Here is a 27493-nt window from a genome sequence, read left to right as displayed (position 1 = left end):
CCTCTGCTCAAATGTGCACTTCTTTCCCTGCCTCACTTTTGGAAATCGTGGTGCCGTGCCCACCCCATTGCAAATTCAACTTTTAAACCCCTTCCTGTAGCGTTTGTGGCCTGCCCTCTCCACCCACCCACCCCGCCCCTCTGCTCAAATGTGCACTTCTTTCCCTGCCTCACTTTTGGAAATCGTGGTGCCGTGCCCACCCCATTGCAAATTCAACTTTTAGACCCCTTCCTGTAGCGTTTGTGGCCTGCCCTCTCCACCCACCCACCCCGCCCCACTGCAGGTTGCAGATTTTCTCCCGTTCAAGTATTTTGCCTGTCGCAGAACATGCATGAAGATTTGGGATATGAGAATGCAAAATAATAAGTGTTTTCAATCTGCCTGTTCAGATATGTTATAATACACCCCTGGAGCAGGTGGAACCTGAAGCCAGGCCTCCTGGCTCAGAGGTAGAGATACTACCGCTATGGCACAAGGGCCCAAGTGACATAATTATGAACTTCCTTGGGACTGCACTTTCACAAAGGTTTGTGGTCAGGTACTCTTCCTCCATTACTTCAGCTGTCTTCTGCTTGCCCTCAAAATATTTTGGGCCAAGTGTGTGTTCAAAAAGGGGTTGTTTTTCAGCAAAATCAACTGCACTAAGAAGGCAGCTGAAAACCTCTGTGATTTTTCTCCCCCCCTTTGTTTTTCATTTGATGATTCTGCTTGAATATCCCTCAGTCTTGTGCCTCATCAGAAGCAGGAGTTGAATATTTGGCCCTTTGAGCCTGGTCTGCCATTCAATAACGACCGTAGTCTTAACTCGGCATTCTGTCTTAAACCCAGTAACCCTTGACTCCCTTATCCGTTGAAAATCTGCCTATCTCACGATCAGAAATGCTGAGTGACCCAGCTCTGTAGAAATGCCCAAAGGCAAACTATACACTGAGAGAAGAAACTGGCTGATCTCTCCCTTAAGAAGGGCTCATGCCTTGAAACGTCGATTCTCCTGCTCCTTGGATGCTGCCTGACCTGCTGCGCTTTTCCAGCAACACATTTTCAGCTCTGATCTCTCCCTTAAATGGGAAACCTCATTTAAAAATTTTATTTCCTGTGTCGTGTCTTTTCATGTAATTTTAATAAAAACTCTGCCACAAATATATATCTGTAACATGCGCTGGTGAGATATGAAGGAGATAAATCTCATGCTGAGTGGGCTAGTGTTTGATAGTTCTTGTAAAATAATCCGGTAGGAAGCTTGTTCAGGGTAAAACTTTGCAGAAATGCAAAGTGTGGGATTTGCTTTTGTAACATTTTTAAAATTTAACAATAGCATAAAAGTAGTCAAAGGTGCTTTATAAGCTAATCTTCAATGAGGCAGTTATTTAATGATATAAGTGTATCTGTTCTCTGATTTCAGTGAGCATATGGATTTTATTGAGGCTCTGTCACGATGAGGATGCTTTGGACATGTTGTCTGGTGGTATCGGGCATTTCAGAAATGCAGTCCAGTCGTGCAAACAAGAGTGTGCGAATAAAAATGAACAAATGTTGCCATTTTTCTATATCAGGCTTGCTTTCATGCGCTGTCATTCGAAAATTGAAACAGCGACAGTTTATAATCGTCCGGTGCCTTTAACATCAAGAAGCCTCTGGCATTGTTTCACAGGAGTGTTATGTAACATCGGAGTCCCATTAGGGAGATGTGGAGTCTGATGACCAGAAGCTTCGTCAAAGGGACAGATTGTAAAGAAGGAAGTGGACACTGAGAGATGTCTAGAGAGAGAATACCAGAGCTTTGGGATCTGTATAGGCAAAAAGGAGAATGGAGATCTTGAACTCAAGGACAAACCAGAGTCTGGATAAGATGGATACAAGCTCACAGTGAGTGAGGCTTTTGGCTCACTGGCCTTCAGTCAGGGCATTGAGTATAGAAGTATAGAAGTTGAGAAGCTATGTTGTAGTTGTACAGGACGTTGGTGAGGCCGCACTTGGAATATTGTGTCCAGTTTTGGTCCCCTTGCTATAGGAAGGATGTTATTAAACTGGAAAGAGTGCAGAAGAAATTTGCAAGGATGTTGCCAGGACTCAAGGGTCTCAGGTTGAATAAGATAGGACTTTTTTCTTTAGAGCATAGGCAATGATGTCTCACAAATTTGATTGAGTTGTTTTTGAAGAAGTAACAAAGATTGATGAGGGCATAGTGGAAGACGTGATCTATATGGATTTCAGTAAGGCGTTCAATAAGGTTCCCCATGGGAGTCTGGTAAGCAAGGTTAGATCTCATGGACTCCAAAGAGAACCAGCTATTTGGATACAGAACTGGCTCAAAGGTAGAAGACAGAGGCTGGTGGTGGAAGGTTGCTTTTCAGACTGGAGGCCTGTGACCAGTGGAGTGCCACAAGGATCGATGCTGGGTCCACTACGTTTCATCATTATATATAAATGATTTGGATGTTAGCATAAGTGGTATAGTTAGTAAGTTTGCTGATAACACTTTGCAGATCCTTCCAAAAGGCCTTGGATAAGGTGCCTCACGGGAGACTGCTGAGTAAGGTGAGGGCCCATGGTGTTCGAGGTGAGCAACTGGCATGGATTGAGGATTGGCTGTCTGACAGAAGGCAGAGAGTTGGAATAAAAGGTTCTTTTTCGGAATGGCAGCTGGTGACAAGCGGTGTCCCACAGGGCTCAGTGTTGGGGCTGCAGCTGTTCACTTTAATATATTAATGATCTGGATGAAGGGACTGGGGGCATTCTGGTGAAGTTCACTGATGATATGAAGTTAGGCGGACAGGCAGGCAGGACAGAGGAGGTGGGGAGGCTGCAGAAAGATTTAGACAGTTTAGGGAGAGTGGTCCAGGAAATGGCTGATGAAATTCAACGTGAGCAAATGCGAGGTCTTGTACTTTGGAAAAAAGAATACAAGCAATAAATTATTTTTTAAGTGGTGAGAAAATTCATCAAGCCAAAGTACAAAGCGATCTGGGAGTGCTAGTCCAGGATTCTCTAAAGGTTGGTTTGCAGGTTGAGTCAGTGATTAAGAAAGCAAATGTAATGTTGTCATTTATCTCAAGGTTTGGAATATAAAACCAGCAGTGTGCTTCTGAGACTTTCTAAAGCTCTGGTTAGGCCCCATTTAGAATACTGTGTCCAATTTTGGGCCCCACACCTCACTGGCACTGGAGCGTGTCCAGCGGAGATTCACACGGATGATCCCTGGAATGGTAGGCCTAACATATGATGAACGGCTGAGGATCCTGGGATTGTATTCATTAGAGTTTACAAGGTTGAAGGGAGATCTAATAGAAACTTACAAGATAGTGCATGGCTTAGAAAGGGTGGACGCTGGGAAATTGTTTCCGTTAGGCGGGGAGACGAGGACCTGTGGACACAGCCTTAAAATTAGAGGGGGTCAATTTAGAACAGAAATGCGGAGACATTTCTTCAGCCAGAGAGTGGTTGGCCTGTGGAATTCATTGTCACAGAGTGCAGTGGAGGCCGGGATGTTGAATGTCTTCAAAGCAGAGATTGATAAATTCTTGATCTCGTGGAAAAGTGAGGGTAAGTGGAATTGAAATTCCCATCAGCCATGATTAAATGGCAGAGTGGGCTTGATGGGCTGAATGGCCTTACTTCCATTATGGTCTCAGGGACACCAAAATTGGAGGTGTAGTGGATAGCGAAGATGGTTACCTCAGAGTACAACGGGATCTTGATCAGATGGGCCGAGGTAGGCAGATAGAGTTTAGTTTAGATAAATGTGAGATGCATTTTGGGAAAGCAAATCTTAGCAAGACTTATACACTTAATGGTAAGGTCCTCAGGAGTGTTGCTGAACAAAGAGACCCAGGAGTGCGGGTTCATAGCTCCTTGAAAGTGGAGTCGCAGGTAGGTAGGATAGTGAAGAAGGCGTTTGGTATGCTTTACACTTACCCTCACTTTTCCAGTAGCCTTTCATTCCTTGCGCGATCAAGAATTTATCAATCTCTGCCTTGAAGACATTTAACATTAGTCAGTGTAATGAGTACAGCAGTTGGGAGGTCATGTTGCGGCTGTACAGGACATTGGTTAGGCCACTTTTGGAATATTGTGTTCAATTATGGTCTCCTTCCTATTGGAAGGATGTCGTGAAACTTGAAAGAGTTCATAAAAGATTTTCAAGGATGTTGCCAGGATTGGAGGGTTTGAGCTATAGGGAGAGGCTGAATAGGCTGGAGCTGTTGGAGGCTGAGGGGTGACCTTATAGAGGTTTACAAAATTATGAGGGGCATGGATAGGGTAAATAGGCAAAGTCTTTTCCCTGGGGTCGGGGAGTCCAGAACTAGAGGGCATAGGTTTAGGGTGAGAGGGGAAAGATATAAAAGAGACCTACGGGGCAACTTTTTCACACAGAGGGTGGTACGTGTATGGAATGAGCTGCCAGAGGAAGTGGTGGAGGCTGGTACAATTGCAACATTTAAAAGGCATTTGGATGGGTATATGAATAGGAAGGGTTTGGAGGGATATGGGCCGGGTGCTGGTAGGTGGGACTAGATTGGGTGGGATATCTGGTCGGCATGGACGGGTTGGACCGAAGGATCTGTTTCCATGCTGTATGTCTGTATGACTGAGGGAGGCTCTGACAGAAGTGTATAAGGTCATGAGAGGCATGGATAGAGTGAACGCACTCGGTCGTTTTCCCAGGGTTGGGGGATCGAGGACTAGAGGCCATCAGTTTAAGGTTAGAGGGGGAAGAATGAAAGGAAACGTGAGGGGTAACTGTTTTATACAGAGGGTGGTACACAAATCGAATGAGCTGCCATTAGAAGTGGGTTAACAACATTTAAAAGGCATTTGGGCAAATACATGGATAAGAAAGGTTTAGAAGGATGTGGGCCAAGTGCAGGCAGATGGGCTCAGCGTAGATGGACATTTTGGTCGGCATGGATCAGTTTGGACCAAAGGGTCTGTCTCTGTGCTGTAGGACTCGATGAAAGAGATCAGCGACTGAAGTGACATATGATTTTATCAAAGAGTTGGGAAATTGCTGAAATTTTTGCCGTTTCATTTTGCAACTGTTTTCTGCTGAAATGGTTTGTGTTTTGTCTGATGGGTCCTCCCCACCGCTCATCAAGATGTAAGATCAGTCTGAGAGATTTGTTGCCACTGTCCTGTTTCTTGATGAGGATCTACTTGGTCTGGCATGGTGTGGTCGAGGACTACTACTTGGTAGTCCAGTGAGAATCAAGGAAGGATACAACACTTACATGAGTTGGAAAAAGCCTGAATGTATTCATTTACACTTTGGGCTTAAAACCGAGCCACAAATGAGGTGGTACAGTGTGTTCAGCTCTTCACAAATGTTTTTATTCAGCCATGTAATGGTGAAGAGGAAAATCAGGGCTGGTTAGGGTGAGTGGGGAAAGATATAAAAGGGACCTAAGGGGCAACTTTTTCACAGAGGGTGGTGCATGTATGGAATGAGCTCGAAACGTCTATTCTGCTCCTTGGATGCTGCCCGATCAGCTGTGTTTTTCCAGCACCACACTCTCTACTCTGCTGGAGGAATTGGTGGAGGCTGGTGCAATCACAGCTTTGAAAAGGCATCTGGATGGGTACATGAATAGGAAGGTTTTAGAGGGATATGGGCCAAGTGCAAGCAAATGGGACTGAATTAGGTTAGGATATCTGGTCGGCAGGGTTGGAAGATTTAAGCTATAGGGAGAGGTTGAATAGGCTGGGGCTGTTTTCCCTGGAGCGTCCGAGGCTGAGGGGTGACCTAATAGAGATCTATAAAATCATGAGGAGCATGGATAGGGTAAATAGACAAAGTCTCTTCCCTGGGGTGAGGAAGTCCAGAACTAGAGGGCATAGGTTTAGGGTGAGAGGGGAAAGATATAAAAGAGACCTAAAGGGCAACGTTTTCACGCAGAGAATGGTACGTGAGCTGCCAGAGGATGTGGTGGAGGCTGGGGCAATGACAACATTTAAAAGTCATCGGGATGGGTTTATGAATAGGAGGGGTTTGGAAGGATATGGGCCGGGTGTTGGCAAGTGGGCCTAGATTAATTTAGGATATCTGGTCGGCATGGACGAGTTGGACTGAAGGGTCTGTTTCTGTGCTGTACATCTCCATGACTAAGTGTTCGAGAGCAAATGTGCGTGAATTTTACTTCTTTGTTTGAGTATGTGACAATAATTAACTGAGGTATTCGATTTCACCCCCCACCCCAACCAACCCACAGACAGTCTATTTAATTCCTGAAAGTGACAGGAGGTTGCGGCTCCTGCTAGTTGTCCCAGAGTTTATCCAGTCAGAGTAAGAGTCAGACTAAAAGTCAGAGTTGCTCATGGTTGCGAAAAGTGTGGCCCTGTTGTAGAGTTTGTCATTCTGTTTATCCGTGCCTCAGCTTTTGGGGACACGTTAATGAAATGTCTGCTGCAGTACGCCAAGGAAGAGGTCCCCCTCTTGTTTCACCAATGTGGGGAATTTGGAGTGGCTTCATTTTCAAGTTGCATTATTGTGGCTGAATTGTACTTGTGGGAAAATATCATCACTTTAATGAATAATTTATTCCTGTGTTTGCGTGTGTAGAAAACTCAAGAGTAGAAACGGGTTATCTTTCAGAGATCTGCTCGAACCGGATAATGGAGTGGGTGCAGTATATTTAACTCAAGTGTGACTCCACCCCCACAGCGTTTATTTAAGATTGGTGCTTGACAATACAGAACCTTACTTTGTGTTTACCTTTTCGAAAACATAACAAGTATGTGCATTTTTTTAAAAAGCACCTATTTTTTCTAAAATGTTAAACACAGCTAAATTAACACTGTCATTTCAGAACAATATTTTGCTTGCTCTGAAAATATAACCTTATTGCATCCATTCCTTTTGAAGGTTGTGATGTGGTTTAGCAGTTAACTATGGAAAATAAGGCTAAGTGATTTGAAAGCTTTGGTAGCATGATTTGGAGATGCCAGTGTTGGCCTGGGGTGTACAAAGTTAAAAATCACACAACACCAGGTTATAGTCCAACCGGTTTATTTGGAAGCTCTAGTTTAAAATTGGAAGTACTCCACTATCACCTGATGAAGGAGCAGCGCTCTGAAAGCTAGTGCTTCCAATTAAACCTGTTGGACTATAACCTGGTTTTGATTTTTAGCTTTGGTAGCAGGCTTTGTTCATTATGCAGCATTATGGGCAGAAGACAAGACAGGAGATAAGATTAGATTAGATTCCCTACAGTGTGGAAACAGGCCCTTCGGCCCAACCAGTCCACACCGATCCTCCGAAGAGTAACCCACCCAGACCCATTTCTCCCCTGATTGATGCACCTAACACTACGGGCAATTTAGCGTGGCCAATTCACCTGATTTGCACATCTTTGGGTAAGATAGTCTAAGTTTTCATGGAATCCTTACAGTGTGGAAACCTACAGCCCGGAGGATTCAACATTGAGTTCCCCAATTTCAAATAACCTCCCCCTCCCCATCCCCTGACTCTCTTCCCAGCCCCTCACCCTCCCTTCCACTGCTCCCTGTCATCAACCAGATTCGTTCCTCCCATTGACCAACCAGGTCGTACCCTCTACCTGTCTTCACCTATCCCCACTTCACCATCCTGCCCCCACCACCCCCTTTATCTGCAGCTCCCCCTGCCAGTCACCTTTGGACAGCAGCAGAAAACCAGAACACCTGGAGGAAACCCACGCGCACACGGGGTGTTCAAACTGCACACACAGCCATGACACCCCCCCCTGAGGCTGGAATCGAACCCGGGTCCCTGGTGCTGTGAGGCAGCAGTGCTAACCACTGAGCCACCGTGTCGTTAAATGTTTTTAAGCTCAGAGGTGGGGGTGGTAATGAAAGATGCAGAACCCAGCCTTGAGACTTCACTTTTGTGATCTCGCCAGTATCCCTCTGAGCTGAGAGCTCTCCCTAGTTGTTGACCCCCTTGACGATTAGCATATTATTCCCAGTGAGCTTCTTTCTGCAGTGCGGCTGAAAGATTTTATACTGTCTGCAGTCCATCCTTTACAGGTTACAAAGCAGACTCATCAACGTTAGCAGCAATAAACAATGGGTTTATTTTTAAACTGAGCTATTTTCATATTTTGACTCCGAAAACTTGACATCCACTTGTATGGCCGCAGTGGTGAATGAGAACGGTCCGTGCTGCAGCGTCGTTGCATGAGAATGGTCCACCTCTTGTTTTCAGTCAGTACTGTATTGTTTTAGCTGTGAGCTGATTTATGAATTGAAGTGCTGTGATGTGCATCGTCAAAGGTGAGGTGCTGTTTAATGGGACAAGGTCTATATGGACTTCAGTAAGGCTTTCGATAAGGTTCCTCATGAGAGACTGGTTAGCAAGGTTAGATCACATGGAATACAGGGAGAGCTAGCCATTTGGATACAGAAAGTAGAAGACAGAGGGTGGTGGTGGAGGGTTGTTTTTCAGACTGGAGGCCTGTGACCAGTGGAGTGCCACAAGGATCGGTGCTGGGTCCTCTACACTTTGTCATTTACATAAATTATTTGGATGTGAACATAGGAGGTATAGCTACTAGGTTTGCAGATGACTCCAAAATTGGAGGTGTAGTCATGTTGCGGCTGTACAGGACATTGATTAGGCCACTGTTGGAATATTGCATGCAATTCTAGTCTCCTTCCTTTTGGAAAGATGTTGTGAAACTTGAAAGTGTCCAGTAAAGATTTATAAGGATGTTGCCAGGGTTGGAGGATTTGAGCTATAGGGACAGGCTAAACAGGCTGGGGCTGTTTTCCCTGGAGTGTTGGAGTGTGAGTGGTGACCTTATAGAGGTTTATAAAATCATGAGGGGCATGGTTAGGGTAAATAGACAAAGTCTCTTCCCTAGGGTGGGGGAGTCCAGAACTAGACGGCATAGGTTTAGGGTGAGAGGGGAAAGATATAAAAGAGACCGAAGGGGCAACTTCTTCATGCAGAGGGTGGTACGGGTATGCAATGCGCTGCCAGAGGAAGTGGTGGAGGCTGGTACAATTACAATATTTTAAAAGGTATCTGGATGGGTATATGAATAGGAAGGGTTTAGAGGGTTATGGGGTGGGTGCTGACAGGAGGGACTAGATTGGGTTGGAATATCTGGTCAGCATGGACAAGTTGAACCGAAGGTTTCCGTGCTGTAATTCCCTATGACACTAAGGTAATAACACCGGGCTAGCAAGCCAGAGAATGTGTATGCAATGAGCTGCCAGAGGAAGTGGTGGAGGCTGGTACAAATGCAGTATTTAAAAGGCATCTGGATGGGTATATGAATAGGAAGGGTTTGGAAGGGTATGGGCCAAATGCTGTCAAACGGGACTAGTTTGGTTTGGGAAAGTTGTTTAGTGTGGAGGAGTTAGACCGAAGGCTCTGTTTCCATGCTCTGTGAGCCTTGTTTCTAAAAACAAAGGGCAGCACGGTGGCTCAATGGTTAGCACTGCTGCCTCACAACACCAGGGACCCGGGTTAGATTCCAGTCTCGGGCGACAGTCTGTGGAGTTTGCACATTCTCCCAGTGTCTGCTTGAGTTTCCTCTGGGTACTGTGGTTTCTTCCCACATTCCAAAGATGCGCAGGTTAGGCCGCAGATTGACCATGCTAAATTGTCCCATAGTGTTCAGGGATGTGTAGATTAGGTGCATTAGATAGGAGTAAATGTAGAGTAATAGGGTCGGAGAATGGGTCTGGGTGGGATACTCTTCTGAGGGTCGGTGTGGACTTGTTGGGCCTGTATCCACACTACGAGGATTCTATCTTCCATCTTGTTAAAGTGTTCACTAATCCCCTTTTTAAATAAAGCACTGGTCTGACCTCCATGTGCGTCCAAACCTGCACACCATAGTTGACTATTAACTGCTTCTCGAGGGTAGTTAGGGACGGTCAACAAATGCTGGCTGAGACGGTGACACCAAGATCCCGCGAATGGATGAACCAAGCGGCTGGTTCAGGCAAATGTCCTCGGTGAGTGGGGCTGGGATTTGGATCAGCTACTGAGACTCTCTCTTTGAGTTTGGATTTAGACACAGTGTTTGCCCCTCCGCGTGACTCAAGAGCCTGTAGTGAGACCTAAAAGGAATGATTGTGCCATGAGGGGACGTGGTGGTTGTAATGTTACTGGATCAGCAATGCAGGAGCCCAGCTTCATGATGGGAAGGCCTAAGGTCAAACCTCACTGAGTGCGAGTTGAATTCAGTTACCACAAACTTCTTGAATAAAATAAGCTCACCAAATCAAAGAGCCCCTACAATGTGGAAACCGGCCCTTCGGCCCAACAAGTCTACACCAACCCTTTGAAGAGAAACCCACCGAGACCCATTCCTCTACTCTATTGTCCTATATTTACCCCTGACTCGAGCACCTAATCTAGACATCCCTGGACACTATAGGCAACTTACCATGGCCATTTCACCTAATCTGCACATCTTTTGAATTTAATGCTTCTTCATTTGTTATAAAAATCAGAGGGGCTGAATGGCCTACCCCTGTTGCCAGCTCTTTGGTTTTACAAAACAAAAGGCAGGTGTGAATCAATCGCTGGTTTAAGTAAAACTCCACGTTTGAACATTATGCTTTGATTTGGTTTCTTTTTGTCATTCCCTCCCACAGTCATGCCCCATGGTGCCCAGCGTGTAAGCAAATCCAGGCAGACTGGGAGGATCTCGGGAAGTCTGGCAGGGAGCTCGGCATCCATGTTGGAAAGATAGATGTCACTCGGGAGCCAGGTACGTGGAGGGTTAGCCTCTTTATCAAACACGTGTGGCTTACTCTCTCTGGGCGTGGTTTGTGAATCCTTGCATTGTAGAGGGGTCGTAGGTCGAGCATGCGGGCTGGCAGCCTCTGAGACAGACCGCAGTGGTGGCTGTGGGGAGGACCCTCTAGTGCATCAGCCGTGGGTCCAAACACCAGCCATGAGATGGAGACCATGCTAACAGGCAGTTTGACGGGATTGTGAGGCCATTCAGCCCATTGTGTCTGCACCAGCTCCTCCAACGAGTGCCATTACCCACTTCCCGTACACCATTTCTATCTGAATAACCATCCAATTCCCCCTCGGATTCCTCAGTCGAAACCTATCCCCACCATGTTTCCAGGTGATGCATTCCACATCTCCAACAACTCGCAGGGTTAGACTGTTTCTCTCGCTTCACCATCGCTGCTTTTACGCATCATATCAAGTCCATGCCTCTAGTTCTGCGTTCCTCCTTACAAGTGGGGAATCTCTGTCTCTCTCTGTCTCTCTCTGTCTCTCTCTGTCTTTCTTCACTCTCTCTCTCTCACTTACTCACTCACTCCTCCATCACCACCACCATAATATGGCGGACACAATTCTCCAGCTGAGGTCGGGCGGACCTGGTACAGTGTAGGAGGATATTCAGCCCATCGTCCCTTTACGGGTTCTATGACCTACTCTATTGCGAACATTCCTACTTAGTAATAGTTAATGTGCCTAAGGGTTCATGTTACCTGACCATAGTTATGTAATAAACCGCACCTTGTTGAGGAATAAAACAGTTTCTACAAAGGCTAATCCATGGTCCATCTTCCAACACTGACTACAGAGCAACTCTTGGCCTATCTCTACACTACCCTGACCGGGGCAGCATGGTGGCTCAGTGGTTCACTGCGCGAGGGACTCTGGTTCGATCCCAGCCTCGGGTGATTGTCTGTGTAGAGTTTCTCCCTGTGTCTGAGTGAGGTTCCGTCAGGTACTCCTGTTTCCTCCCACAGTCCACAGATGTGCAGGTTGGATTGGCTGTAGGAAATTGTCCGCAGTGTCTGGTTAGATAGATTGGCCATGCTAAATTGCCCAGAGTGTGCAGGGATGGGCAGGCTAGCTGCATGAGCCATGGGAAATACAGGGATAAGGTAGTGGGGTAGCTCTGTGCGGGATGCACTTTGGATGGTCGGTGCAGACTTGATGGGCCGGATGGCCTTTTTTCCCCACAGTCGGGATTCTGTGATTCAATGATAAGGCGTGAGTTGTCTAGGTGGATAGCAAGGTTTATTCTCTAGGTCAGGGCACCCCCTCACTGTTCTAAGAGGGGCCCCAGCTCTGAGGTTCTTGACCCACCAACATGTGCTCTTTATCTGTCGATGGATGTTGTATAGTAGGAGGAGTTCTGTGGCCTGAAAGCTGAGGCTGGTAATTGGCTGGGTGCCTTGCGTTTGGACCACTCCGACCCTCTGTCCACTCACAACCAACTCCTGCAGTGACATAGCACCAATTGTCAAGCAGGGCCTGTGGTGGGGGGGGGGGGGGCGCAGGGGGCAGGAGGGAGCAGTTTTCGGGAACTGTGGACGCTGGAGATCTGAAATAGAAACGGAAATTGCTGGAGAAACTCAGCAGGTCCGGCAGCACCTGGGGAGAGAGGAAAAACAAGCGGTAACAATTTGTGTCCGGTGACCCTTCAGGGCTGCTTTCTCTCTCCACAGATGCCGCCAGAGCTGCTGAGTTTCTCGAGCAGTTTCTGATTTTTGTTAGCGAAATGTTTGTGTCCTGAAGTTTTTGTTTCCAAATGGGGCGAAGAGCGGATGGGACTGAGCTGCAAACGTGTCTGTGGCTGGACTGATTGATTTTAACATGCTCACGCCTCCTGGAGGTGATTGGGAGGGTGGCGTGGATTTTATAGAGATGTTGGACTCCTTGTCTAATGATGTTGCCCTCTTTTGGGATATTTTGTGGCCAATAGGACATTACAGCGCAGTACAGGCCCTTCGGCCCTCGATGTTGTGCCGACCTGTGAAACTAATCTGAAGCCCATCTAACCTACACTATTCTGTTTTCATCCATGTGCTCATCCAATGACCATTTAAATGCCCTTAAAGTTGGTGAGTCTACTACTGTTGCAGGCAGGCCGCTCCACGCCCCTAATACTCTGAGTAAAGGAACTACCTCTGACATCTGTCCAATGTCTATCATCCCTCAGTTTAAAGCTATGTCCCCTCGTGTTAGCCTTCACCATTCGGGGAAAAAGGCTCTCACTGTCCACCCAGTCTAACCCTCTGATTATCTTGTATGTCTCAATTAAGTCACCTCTTAACTTCCTTCTCTCTAATGAAAACAGCCTCAAGTCCCTCAGCCTTTCCTCATAGGCCTTGCCCTCCATAGCAGGCGACGTTGTGGACTTTCTCCAGGGATCCGGGTCAGAAACCTACCCACTGAGAGCTACTGACCAACCAGAGCAAGGCAACTCTCTGCTCAACACCCCCACCCAGCAGTGGCTGCTGTGGGAATGACACCCACTGGATTCCCTTAAGATACAGGAGCAGAATTAGATCGCTCGGCCCATTGAGTCAGCTTCACCACTTGTTCATGGCCGGTATATTTCTCAACCCCATTCTCCTGCCTCCTCACCTTAAACTTTGATCTGTTAAGGCCCTGCATGTAAGTAATATAGGGAGGGTTCTGGGGTGGGGAGGAGGTTTGTATGGGAATGAGGGAGGGGCAACTGGATTGTGGGTGGTAATTGAAAGGGGATGATCTCTCCCTGATGCCACCTTCCTCAGAGGGTCATCAATCTGTGGAGTTCACTACCCCTGAGTGCTGTGGATAAATTTAAGGTAGAGAGAGCCAGATTTTTAATTAGCAAAGGTAATGTCACCATTGTCTTAACAGCCCATAGTCCTGCACTCTCATTGGAGAGCGACATCTTGGGGTGGTTTAAACTGAGGATATCCGCACCTCCGTGACGGGAGAGCTTGAGAAGGAAAGTCCTTCATGGTCACTTCAGCTGGTGGTGGGAATTGAACTCACACTGTGGACATCACTCTGTACAACAAATCAGCTGTGCAGCCAATTGAGCTAACCAGCTCCTTATTTAATTAGTAACGGGTTCTGGGGAATGGGCAGGAAAGTGGACTTGAGGCTGAGGTGAGATTGCTGTGATCAGACTGTATGGGGTAGCTGGTTGGAGAGGCCTACTCCTCCTCCTAGCTCCCATGTCAATCGCTGTTCCTTGGTACCGCGTGTAGAGGAAGACAATGTTCAAAGCTGAAAAGTACATTGCTTAACACTGCAGTTTAGTATTTGATTTTTGTTCAAAGGTGTACCCAGGTTTGGGAAGTGCTCACGTCTAAGCTACAGAGGGCACTCCATAAAGCAGCTAATATCGTCTGCGCTGTAGTGTGGTACGTTTGGAGGTGGAAGGGTGCTTTGAGAATGAACCCATCACCATCCTGCTTCTGTCAAAATGGAGGGCATCCTGTCAGTTGCCAATGAAGGTCCTAAATGGACAATTAATGCCACCATGGTCAATATTAACCCAACAGCAGCTGGACCGGTCTTCACCAAAGGATGTCCACAAGCAACCAGACCACTGTGGACTGGCTGTGAGCAGAAGTGGGGAGAGTGGATTCCTTCTTCCAAAAGGCACTTGTGCCCGATTGAGGAAGCTGGCATAGGGCAGTGGCTATCCCTTGCGATGCACTGCCCCACACCCCCCAGCTCCTCCCTCCCTTTCCCATCTGATTCCCTTTACTCATTAAACTTCTGCCTATCTCCTCCTCCAGTTTATTCACTACACTCTTCCACAGATTCATGACCCGTTGTGAGAGAAGTAATTCCTCCTCATCTGTGCTTTAAATCTGCCACCCCTCTGAAACCTAGGACCTGTCATTCTAGGTTGCCTCACAAGGGGAAACATCCTGTCTCCATCTACAGAGGAAACTCCAATATCCAAAGGACACTGGCGGGGAGAATTTTGATAGGTTAATTGAATGCCGGATAACATAGTTTTGCCGAGCATCGGGATCTTTCAATCTTGCTGGATAATCCGAAATTCAGATAATCAAATGCTGAATAATCAAGGTTCCTCTGTAAATCCCCTTCAGCATCTCATGTAGCTCAGTAAGATCTCCTCTCATTCTTCTAAACATGACTGAGAATATCTCCGATCTGCTCAATCTCTCCTCATTTGACAATCCTTTCACCTCTGGAATTAATCTAGTTGAGTCTTCTCTGAGCTGCCTCGGATGCAGTTAAACTCTTCCTCTATTAAGGAGAACAGAACTGGCAGCAAGGTTTGCTCGTGCTGCAAGGGAGGGTTTAAACAAGATTGGCAGCGGGTAGGGATCCTCAACAGCAGGGAGGCAAGTGTGAGGCTGGAAGGAGATACAGTCATCAGAAATACTAAGTTAAAGAGATGGGTCAGGCTGGAACACGGCAGGGAGCCTGTTGGATTAAATTGCATCGACCTCAATACAAGAGGGCTGACAGGTAAGGGCGATGAACTGAGAGCGTGGATAGGTACATGGGACTGGGATTACAGAAACATGGCTAAGGGAGGGATAGGACTGGCAGCTTCATGTGCCGGGTACAGGTGCTTTAGGCAGGACAGAGGTGGAGGAAGGAGGGGAGGGGGAGTTACATTTCTGATTAACGCGAGTATCACAGCAGTAATCAGAGATGAAGGATCATCCAGTGAGGCTTTATGGGTGGAGCTGAGAAATAAGAAGGGGACGGTGACATTGAGATTGTACTACAGGCCCCCAAATAGTGAATGGGAATTAGAGGAACAAATATGCAAGGAGACTGGGGAGACTTGCAGAAGCAATTGGGTTGTCATAGCAGGGGATTTAAATTTTCCTAAAATAGGCTGGGACTGCCATAGCGTTAAGGGCTCAGACAGAGTGGAATTTGTTAAGTGCGTTCAGGAAAGTTTCCTCAAGCAGCATATAGAGGGTCCTACTCAGGAAGGAGCAAAACTCGACCTACTCTTGGGAAATAGGGCAGGACAGGTGAGGGAGGTGACAGGGAGCACTTTGGGACCAGTGACCATAGTTCTATTAATTTTAAAATAGTTATGGAGAGGGACAAAACTGGTCCACAGCTTCAAGTTCTAAATTGGGGCAAGGCTGGAATTAGATAGGAGCTTGCAGGAATTGATTGGAGTAGTTTGTTTGCAGGCAAAGGGACCTCTGGCAAGTGGGAGGCCTTTAGAAGTGAGATAGCTAGAGTTCAAGGTCTATATATTCCTGTGAGGGTGAAGGGCAAGGTTGACTGGAATACGGAACCCTGGATGACAAGAGATATTGAGGCTTTGACCAGAAAAAAGGAGGAGGTTTGGCTCAGGTACAGGCAGCTGGGATCACGGGAATCCCCTGGAGGTATACAGGGAATATAGGAGTTTACCGAAGGAAATCAGGAGGGCGAAAATGGGGCACGAGATAGCCTTGGTTGAGAAGATTAGGGTGAATCCAAGGAGGTTTTTAAAGTATATTTAAAGAAAAATATACTAAAGAGAGAGAGAGAATAGGGCCCCTCAAGGATCAAAGTGGACACGTGTGTGTGTGTGTGTAGAACTGCAGGATATGGGCAATGTTCTCGATGAATATTTCTCTCTTTATCGTGGAGACAAACATGAAGATTTGAGAACTAGGGGAGGTTAGTGGTGTGACCTTGGGGACAGTCCATATCTCAGTCGATGTATTAGAATGTATGAAGGTGGATAAACCTCCTGGTCCTGATCAGATATATATCCAAGAACGCTGCAAGAGGTCAGAGAAGAAATTGTGGGAGCCCTGGCTGATATTTTTGCATCATCTTTGACCACGGGTGAGATACTGGAAGACTGGAGGGTAGTGAAGATTGTGCCATTATTCAGGTAGGGCTACAAAGGAAAGCCTGGGAACCATGGGTCAGTAAGCCTCACATCTGTGCTGGTTAGCACTGCTGCCTCACAGTACCAGGGTCCCAGATTCAATTCTAGCCTCGGGTGTGGAGTTTGCATATTCTCCCCGTGGCTGCATGTGTTTCCTCCAGGTTCCTCCCACAGTCCAAAGATGTGCAGGGCAGGTGAATTGGCCATGCCAAATCGTCCATAGTGTTAGGTGCATTAGTCAGAGGGGAATGAGTCTGTGTGGGTTACTCTTCGGAGGGTCGGTGTGGACTTGTTGGGCTGAAGGGCCTGTTTCCACACTCTGGGGAATATAATCTAATCACAGAGATATACAGCATGGAAACAGACCCTTCGGTCCAACCTATCCATGCTGACCAGATATCCCAACCCAATCTAGTCCCACCTGGCCCATATTCCTCTAAACCTTTCCTATTCATAAACCTATCCAGATGCCTTTTAAATGTTGTCATTGTACCAGCCTCCACCACTTCCTCTGGCAGCTCATTCCATACACGTACCACCCTCTGTGTGAAAAAGTTGCCCCTTAGGTCTCTTTTATACCTTTCCCCCCTCACCCTAAACCTATGCCCTCTAGTTCTGGACTCCCCCACCCCAGGGAAAAGACTTTGTCTATTTACCCTATCCATGCCCCTCATGATTTTATAAACCTCTATCAGGTCACCCCTCAGCCTCTGACGCTCAGGGAAATCATCCCCAGATTTGGTCTGAGTTATAAGGAGAGGTTGGACAAGCTAGGACGTTTTTCTTTTAGAGCGTAGGAGACTGAAGGGGGATCTTATAGGAGTGTATAAAATTGAGAGGCATGGATAGGGTGAATATGCTCTGTCTTTTTTCCAGGGTTGGGGAATTGTGGACTAGAGGGCATCAGTTTAAGGTTAGAGGGGAAAGAATAAAAGGGAACCTGAGGGGCAACATTTTTTACACAGAGGGTGGCACACATACGGAATGAGCTGCCAGTGGAAGTGTTTGAGGCTGGTACATTAACAACGTTTAAAAGGCATTTGGAAAGATATGTGTTGGAAAGGATTAGAAGGATATGGGCCAAGTGCAGGGAAATGGGTTTAGTGTGGACAGACATTTTGGTCAGCATGGACCAGTTTGGGCCAAAGGGTCTGTCTCCATGCTGTAGAATTCTGTCTCTATTGTAGGTACCATCTCCTCGTTGCCTTGTACAGTTGCAGGCGCACTTCCTACTTTTATATTCCATTCCTTTAGCAATATAATTCCTCCTTTTCACCTGCTGTAACTTTGAGGGACAGCCTGATCCCTCAACACCGAAGTATTTTCACGTTTCTCTCCACTTTGCATGATAAATTGTCTTATTTGTCTGACCAAAATGGCAAACCAACCACTTACCTTTTGAAATCTTTCATTGTTTGCAATGTGTGTACTTGCAGTTTGATTCCATCCCTTTCAAACACAGTGCATGCCACTGTCAGAGCCAATTCTGGTCACCCGTTTATAGGAAGGAAATTATTAAACTGGAGAGGGTTCAGAAGAGATTTACCAGGATGTTGCCAGGAATGGAATGTTTGAGTTATAAAGAAAGGCTGGAACTCTTTTCACTGGAGTGTAGGAGGTTGAGGGGTGATCTTACAGAGGTTTATAAATTAATGAGGGATATGGATAGAGTTTATGGTAGTTGTCTTTTCCCTCGGATGGGAGAGTTCAAGACTAGGGGGGGTGACAGGAGAGACATTTTTAAGGTCGGAGAAGAGCGATTTAAAAAGGACATGAGGGGCACATCTTTTCGTGTGTGGAATGAACTACCAGAGGAAGTGGTGGACATGGGTACGGTTACAGCATTTAAAAGACATTTGGATGGATACATGTATAGGAAAGGTTTAGAGAGATATCGGCCAGGAACAGGCAGGTGGGACTAGTTTAGTTTGGGATTAGGGTCTGTATGGACCGAAGGGTCTGTTTCCGTGCTGTATGACTCTGAGACCTTCAGAATGACAGTCCCGCTGACAAGAACCAACTTGATAAAATCACAACTTGAATCGGAAAGTATCCGGGCTTGCTAATCGTTGCAAAACCTTGTACGTTGCAGAAGGAATAACTTTGCTGTAATCTGCACCATACAGCGTCTCTTAGAATCTGGATGAGCAAATTAGTCTAATCAGTCTTGAGAATCTACTGTAGAAAAAGAGGAAATCTTAATATGTGCACTTCAGTTGATGGAACATGTTTGTGTCAATTGGGTTAATTTAAGAAATGAATTTGCAGAAAACTATCCTGCTTGAAGTGTCACTCCAGGCACTCGAGTATAAAAACCGAGGTGGTACATTGCAAGTCAGGGAGCACTGCTGTATAGAAGGGGCAGTCTTTCAGGTTAGAGAACGGAGGGCCTGTACGCTCTCCAGTTGATGTAAAGAATCCCTTAGCACTGTTTCGAACAAGAGGTAAGGTTGGGAGAGGGGGATTTATCCCCAGAATCTCAACCAATGATTATTTCACCATCACCAAAACAGGCTGGCTGGTTATTGAAAAGGTAACGTTGCTATAGTCCCAGAGGAGCACAAGTCATGCAGCATGGAGCCAGACCCTTCAGCCCAACCAGCCCATGCTAAACACACTCCCAAACTGTACTAGTCCCACTTGCCTGCATCTGGCCCATGTCCCTCCAAATCTTTCGTATTCATGTACCTATCCAAATATCTTTTTAAACATTGTAATTGTACCCACATCCATCCCTTCCTCAGTCTGGATGTAGGTTTGCTCACTGAGCTGGAAGGTTTGTTTTCAGACGCTTCGTCACCATATCAGAAAACCTCATCAGTGAGCCTCCGGTGAAGCGCTGGTGTCACGTCCCGCTTTCTGTTTGTGTTCAACTTTCTTTGGGTTAGTGATGTCATTTCCTGTGTTGGTGATGCCACTTCCGGTTGTTTTTCTGGGATCCAAATCGATGTGTTTATTGATCGAGTTCCGGTTGGAATGCCTTGCTTCTAGGAATTCTTGTGCGTGTCTTTTGTTTGGCTTGTCCTAGGATGGATGTGTTGTCCCAGTCGAAGTGGTGTCCTTCCTCATTCCAACTGGAACACTATCAACAAACCCATCGATTTGGACCCCATCTACCACCCGCTGAGTAAAAGAACAGGAAATGACATCACGAACCCAAGGAAACCTAAACACCTAAATAGAAAGCAGGACATAACACCAGCGCTTGACCAGAGGCTCACTGTTGACATTATCTAGTATGATGACGAAATGTCTGAAAATGAACCTTCCAGCTCAGCAAGCAAACTTACATCCAGAACCTCAATCTGAGCTACAAAAGTTGCTGACTTCCTCAGGAAGTTTATTCCATACATGAGCCACCATTTGTGTTTTAAAAAAAATTTACCCCTTGTGTCTTTTTAAAATCTCTCTCCTTTCACCTTAAAAATGTTCCCCCGAGTCTTGAAATCCCCCATCCTGGGGAAAAGATAATTACCATTAACTCTATCTGTACCCCTAATTATTTAATAAACTTCAACAAGGTCACCTCCCAACCTCCCATGCTCAAGTGAAAAATGTCCCCGACTGGTGGAGAGTTTAACCTGAGGGTCGCCATGTCTCAGGCGAGGGGGAGAGGTGGAGAAGGAGAGTGCTCCATGGTTAACTCAGCGTTTTGTATTTCAAAAATATATTTTATTCATAAATATACTTACACATACACTGTTACTGAAACAGTTCGGTTCTGTAGAGTAGTATATGAAGGAAACAAACCCAAGGCATTTCTTTCTTCAACAAGATTATATTTACATATATTTGAGGCATCAGGAGGGTCTGATAACTGAACAGGCCTCTATTTAACTTCTTTCCCCACTGCGTATTGGTGGCTGCTGTCCCAAGCTTCAGTGTGTCTTGCAGCACGTAGTCCTGGTCCTTGGAATGTGCCGGTCTGCAACACTTGGTCAGGGTCTGGTGTGAGAATCGAACCCACACTGTAAGCAGCACTCTGCGTCGCAAACCAGCCGTCCAACCAACTGAGCTGGTCATTGTCACATGGTTAGCACAGGGTGGCATGGGCAAGTAGGACCAAAGGGCCTGTTCCTGTGCTGTCGACCCCTATGACGCTTACCTCATGGTTGCTCATGAGGGCTTGTTGTGTGCACTTCTTGCATTACCACTGTGGTCACAACTCCACAGATGCTTGAATTTTAAATTGCTCTGAAGCAGGCGGTCATAATAGACGCTATGAAAATGCAGTTTTTGTAATCTGGAACTCCTGTTTAGTAAAATATATTAATCAGACTGCATTTGTAAACACTTGTAAAATAAAAAAAATTATTTGCTAGTGAAATAATGAAGTAAGCGGACTGTAACAATCCAGAGAAATCTTTCAAAGTGTATTGATGTCATTTAGACTATTGGGACATGTCCTATGATTTATCTCAAATAAATTGGTACAAAATATAAACTGAGGATCAAATTGCTCTTGTTTGTGATATTGGCTTAATTAGACAAGGCTGTATTGGAAATTCTGGGGACGGTGATGTTTCTGTGTTCAGATCGGGCTCAACAATTAGAAGGCCTTTGTGCAAGGGAACTGTTCTGCAAAGAACATGGATTTATGTTGCGTTTCATTGTGCCCTCCAGCAGCTTCACAGCTGAGAACGTCCTTAATGAGCCGTACTCCCTGTTGTTAAAATACAGTAGCGGTTTGTGGGAAGCACATTGTGGTGCTGTGGTGGTAATGACATTGGGCAAACAATCCGGACCTGGAGGGAAAGACCAACAGAACATCCAACCAATATACTGGAGCTCCATTCTGCAGTACACCAAGGGAGTTGTGGAAGTAATGTGGGCAGAAGGTATTGAAGTGTTTGATCAGCTATGATTCTGTTGGACAAAGAAACATAGAGATAGGAGCAGGCCATTCAGCCGTTCCTGCTGCATGGTCATCCAGCTGTTCCCTGTTTTCTCCCCATAACCTTTACCCCTAAAGACTATATTTAATAGTCTACCGAATCCCCATTCAGCCTATTGACCAATACACTGAAGAGCGTCTCACCCAGACCCACCCCATCTCTGTAAGCCTGCGTTTCCCACGGCTTATTTAGCATGGGCAATGTAGCATGGCCAATCCACCCTAACCTGCACATCTCTGGACTGTGGGAGGAAACCGGAGCTCCTGGAGGAAACCCACGCAGACGCTGGGGAGAATGTGAAAGCTCCACACAGACAGTTGCCCGAGGCTGGAATCGAACCCGTGTCCCTGGCCCTGTGAGGCAGCAGTGCTAACCACTGAGCTGCCCATAATAAAGGCAATATTTATCTCCTTAAGTGGTGGAGCAGGTTCGAACCTGTTCCTTTGTTTGAACAAGTTGATGAGAGTGAGGTTTAGTCTCCTGGTGTATCTCACAAATTATTTGTTTCTTTCTCCTTCTGGAGAAAGGAGAAACTGAAACTGAGGTGAAAACGAATAGACTCTGTAACTAAAAGCTTGACCTCCTTAATGGTGACCATGACAACGGTCAGATATGATTGTTGTAGAAAGCCCAGGCCCTTTTCACTGATGTCCTTTATAGGGAAGGGAATCATGCCATCTTTACCTGGTCTGGCCTACACGTGACTCCAGAACCATGTGGTTGGCTTTTGAGTTGCCCCCTGGAAGTTACCCTCACAGGGCACTCTGCGATTAGGGCTGGACAATGAATGCTGACCTTGCCCATGACAGTCTTAACCCATGGGGAAAAATGAGACGTTAATAATGTTTCTCCCAGTGTTAGGATTCATCACATCCAGTAGCTGGTGGGAGTGATCTGTTTTCAGGAAGCCTGGCTCTGGGGGGTGTGACACAAACTGGACGTTTGTCAGACACCTATCGGGCCACATCCTGCACTGATAGGATCTTGACCCTCCCTCTCGATCTGAGTGTTCCTGAACCACGTGGACTGGAGCAGCTCACCAGGGACAGGGGAGTAACAGCTGGGCCAGCCAGTGATGCCCACATTCCCGGAAGTGAGCTCATCTGCTTTGTTTCATGTTAATGTTTTGACCTCAGAGCTCCTTAATGAGAGGCCAGGCAATCCTCATTGTGGGGGATGGAGTACCCAGTGGTTTCCTGCTCTGCGAGAAGTTGGGAAAGCCATCTGTAGGTTTGATGCTGAAGATCCTAAACTTACTAATCAGCCCTTTTGAAGAGAGAGAGAGAGAGGCGGAAACACTAACATCTTTTAAACTTGGGTTTGAATCGGACTCTGCATTTTCGAGAAGCTTTCTTTTAATGCTTGTGGATACAGACGCTGTTCAGAAAATGAAATGTTGATTTGTAGGAGGAAGCATGCAGCAGAAAGGGTAAATAGCCAAGGTCTTTTCCCCAGACTAGGGGAGTCCAAAACTAGATGGTATCGGTTTAGGGTGAGAGGGGAAAGGTTTAAAAGGGACCTAATGGGTGACTTTTTTCACACAGAGGGTGGTACGGGTATGGAATGAGCTGCCAGAGGATGTGGTGGAGGCTGGTACAATTACAACATTTAAAAGTGAAAGATCGCACAGCACCAGGTTATAGTCCAACAGGTTTATTTGGAAGCATAGTTCTTGGAGCGCCGCTCCTTCATCAGGTGGTTGTGGAGGACACAATTGTAAGACACAGAATTTATAGCAAAATTGTGTGCAATTCTGTGTCTAACAATTGTGTCCTCCACAACCACCTGATGAAGGAGCAGCTCTCCAAAAGCTAGTGCTTCCAATTAAACCTGTTGGACTATAACCTGGTGTTGTGTGATTTTTAACATTGTCCACCCCAGTCCAACACCAGCAGCTCCACATCATAACACTTAAAAGATGGGTGTATGAATAGGAAGGGTTTAGAGTGATATGGGCCAAGTGCTAGCAAGTGGAACTAGATTAGGTTCGGATCTCTGGGTCGGCATGGATGAGTTGGACCGAAGGGTCTGTTTCTGTGCTGTTTGATTCCATGCTGTTAACAACAGTGCTTTGACTTGAGACTCTGGCTGTAGAGTAGGCTATTGGCCTGTTCAGTTGTTGATGCCAACATGCTAACTCTGCACACCACCCCCCCCCCCCCTCCCCCCCGGCCAAAAAGACACTCAAAGCGTGTGATTCTTTGAAGAAAGCGGCTCAGTTTGGGATTAGCGGCCACCAGTCGCTTCAGAGCAGTCACTTCAAGGGTTCAGTCAAAGTTGCAGCTACTGCAGTTGGATATGCGAGTGTGCCCAGGGATACACACAAAAACAGAAGTTGCTGGAAAAGCTCAGCGGGTCCGGCAGGGTCTGTGGAGAGAGAAAGCAGAGTGAGCCTCCCTCAGAACAGCGGACACGAAACATTAAGTCTGATTTCTCTCCACCGATGCTGCCGGACCTGCTGAGCTTTTCCAGCAACTTCTGTTTCTGATTTCCAGCGTCCACATTTTCTTTTGGTTTTTATTTCGTGGCTGGAGTTCCTGCTGAGTCTGTGTACAGTTGCGCCACCTAGTGTTGTGGACATCATCGGTTGAATGATCTGAATGTTTTCTGACCCTGAAGCGGGATGATTTCATGGGAATTGGTCCTGTGACATGACCATCCTTGAGGTGCGACTCTAACTGCAGCACTGCCACACGTAATTGTATTCCTGTATCTTCACTTACAACGCCATTGTATTTATTTTTGTAAATGTATCTTGACTCAAGAGTTGCAGAGACTTAGAGCACAGAAACAGACCCTTTGGTTCAATTTGTCCATGCTGACCAGATATCCTAAATTAATCTAGTCCCATTTGCCAGCACTTGGTCCATATCCCTCTAAGCCCTTCCTACTCATCAAAGATGCCTTGTAAATGTTGCAATTAAACCAGCCTTTACCACTTCCTCTGGCAGCTCATTCCATACACGTACCACACTCTGTGTGGAAAAAGTTGCCCCAGAGGTCACTTTTATTCCCCTCTCACCCTAAACCTATGCCCTTTGGTTCTGGACTCCTCCACCCCAGGGAAAAGACCTTGTCTGTTTATTCTATCCATGCCCCTCATGGTTTTATAAACCTCTATAAGGGACCATTGCATTGGAGACACAGCATGCAGGTGCTGTGGACAAGGACTGGGACTGAATTGACCAACCCCTTGCCATCGCGCTTGTCGTGTATGTGTTCAGGCACCAGTCACATCACTTGAACCTATAAGCACCCAACTCATGACTCATAGAGGGGTCCACAGGACGGAAAGTGCAGTCATAAAGGAATCCCGGTATTGTCTTCTCTGACCTCGATAGTTGTTAGGGGGTGAAACCGAAATACAGTGACCGTCTAATTTTTCTTTTTCCTTCAAATCAGGTTTGAGCGGCCGCTTCTTTGTCACCACTTTGCCAACCATTTACCAGTGAGTACAGTGATTGCCTTTCTTGTCCTTGCGTGGGGCTGGAACGTTCATTGACTCGAGTAGAATTTACGCTGTTATCCGCTTTTCCAGGCACTCCGATAGTTTCCCTTGATCCCCGTATTCTTAAACCGACTCGTCCTTTCAGCTCGGTGGCCTCGTGCTTATTGTGTAAGAGTGCAGTAAAATTCATAGGGACCCTTGTGGTACAGTGGTAGTGTCCCCACCTCCTGAGCCAGGATGTCCAGGTTCAAGTCCCACCTGCTCCAGAGGAGTGTTATAAAAATCTTCTGTATTGTTTGATTTTAAATATATCTGAAGCAAGGTTCTTGTTATTGGGCACTCCTCTGACATCAATGCCTCCTCTCCCTACTCCCATTCCCTGCATGCGTCCGTTTTACCTGAGAGAATAAGTGACCACTTTACTTAGCATCTTCCAAATCCACAACCACTTCCATCTGGAAAGATAAGGGTGGCAGGTACTTGCAAACGCCACCACCTACAAGTTCCCCTCCAAGCCCCTCACATTCCTGAGTTGGAAATATATTGCCGCTCCTTCAATGTCGCTGGGTCAAAATCCTGGAATTCCCTCCCTGAGGGCATTGTGGGTCAACCCACAGCAGGTGGACACCAGCGGTTCAAGAAGGCAGCTCATTCCAAACCTTCTCAAGAGCAAGGAGAAGATGGGCATCAAATGCTGGGCCCAGCCAGAATCTCTTGAGATTACATAAAAGACCCATTGGTCTGAAGTGATTTGCAACAGATCTGGCTGAAGCCATCAGTGTTTTCCCCTTCTGTCAAGGCAGACATTTGTGACAGTTGTCATAGACTGTAGAGGGTGAGCCAGTTCTGTTGACATACCAATGCTCCCTGTTCCTGGGGATAAAATGGCCGAATCCTCTCGTGGTGGTTGCTCCACGTTCCCAGGGGTGAGGTAGAGTTCATGGATCAGCAGCTTTCCTGACCACAGGGAAGGCAGGATTGGTGAACGCAGTGTGAACATTCATAATGCGAACTCTCCATTATTTATCGTTTTGCTCATTTGTACACAATCAGCTGCTGCACTTTGAGCCCCCTGCCCGCACTTTAGTTATGGTTTTCTGCATGACTGGAAATTGCTTGACTGTTTCTTTTTTCAATGGACCGAGCTTCATATTTCAAACCCACCCTTTGTCGTTGTTTCCCTCTTGTCAGTGCCAAAGAAGGCGTCTTTCGGAAATATCACGGAGCAAGGATGCTGGAGGATTTCCGGAGTTTCATTAAGGAGAAGAAGTGGGAGGCTGTTGAGTCGATTAGCGGGTGGAAATCTCCGTCTTCTGTTGTGTAATGACTTCATTTCTTGCTCGCAGAAATAAATACTTGACACTGGCAGCCCACTTGGTGCTAACGCCACTGAGTCAGATGTGCCGCATTATTTCCAGAGAAACGTACGTTCAAGCCCTGCTTGTTATGGGTTGCACTTCCTCCACTCCACACAAATCAGGCCGATCGGGGAGTGAGCCCTGATGCTTTGCTGGCTTAGTCCAGACTGGAGTTGGACGTGAGACCTCGACAGTCTGTTTAGCTCGTAGAGCAGGTACTGCGCTATTGGGGGAATGCGGCACCGTCAGAGGTGCTGACATTGAGATGAATTGTTGACCCTGTGCTCCTTGTCTGAAGAGGGGTTAGTGAGGAGGTCCTCCTGTCCCTGTCACCCTGAGCAACAGCTAATTAGTTAATTACAGCGTCAATTCTTGAACATCCCTTTGGATAGTTGTGTTTCATAGAATATGGGCGACACGGTGGCACAGTGGTTAGCACTGCTGCCTCACAGCGCCAGAGACCCGGGTTCAATTCCCGCCTCAGGCGACTGACTGTGTGGAGTTTGCACATTCTCCCCGTGTCTGCGTGGGTTTCCTCCGGGTGCTCCGGTTTCCTCCCACAGTCCAAAGATGTGCAGGTCAGGTAAATTAGCCATGCTAAATTGCCCGTAGTGTTAGGTAAGGGGTAAATGTACGGGAATGGGTGGGTTGCGCTTCGGCGGGTTGGTGTGGACTTGTTGGGCCGAAGGGCCTGTTTCCACACTGTAATCTAATCTAATCTAATCTAATAGAATAGAATCCCGACAGTGTGGAAACAGGCCATTTGGCCCAACAAGTCCACACCAACTCTCCGAAGAGCACTGCTCCCAGACTCACACTCCTACCCCTATCCCTATCCCTGTACCCTGGCATTGTCCACGCATGGTCCACCTAACTTAAACATCCCTGAACACTATGGGCACTTTCCCACGTCAGTCCACCCTTACCTGCACGTCTTTGGATTGCAGGAGGAAACCGGAGCACCCGGAGGAAACCCACGCAGACACTGGGAGAATGTGCAAACTCCACATAGACAGTCGCCCGAGGCTGGAATCGAACCTGGGTCCCTGGCGCTGTGAGGCTGCAGTGCAAGACACTGAGACACTGTGCTGCCACTTTTTCAAGTTTATATGTTAATCCTGTTCCTCCAGTAGGCTACAGCACATTAAAGTGGTGCAGCTCACCATCATCTTCTCAGGGAGAACAGGTGCTAGCCTTGTGGATGAGGCTTGG

General features: G+C 46.7%; 1 protein-coding gene across 2 annotated transcripts in view; it reads left to right on the top strand.

Annotated features, from left to right (window-relative positions):
- tmx4 (thioredoxin-related transmembrane protein 4) overlaps positions 1-27493 on the top strand; it is a 56126-nt gene that overhangs the window by 3983 nt on the left and 24650 nt on the right. For both annotated transcript variants that reach the window (XM_043696582.1, XM_043696583.1), the window contains exons 2-4: positions 10588-10703; positions 24878-24923; positions 26115-26243. In XM_043696582.1, the coding sequence (XP_043552517.1) occupies positions 10588-10703; positions 24878-24923; positions 26115-26243 (291 nt within the window). The remainder of the gene's footprint in view (positions 1-10587; positions 10704-24877; positions 24924-26114; positions 26244-27493) is intronic.

The sequence above is a fragment of the Chiloscyllium plagiosum genome, chromosome 9, assembly GCF_004010195.1.
Source record: "Chiloscyllium plagiosum isolate BGI_BamShark_2017 chromosome 9, ASM401019v2, whole genome shotgun sequence".
Lineage (NCBI taxonomy): Eukaryota > Metazoa > Chordata > Chondrichthyes > Orectolobiformes > Hemiscylliidae > Chiloscyllium > Chiloscyllium plagiosum.
This window is presented reverse-complemented; position numbering and strand designations above follow the sequence as displayed.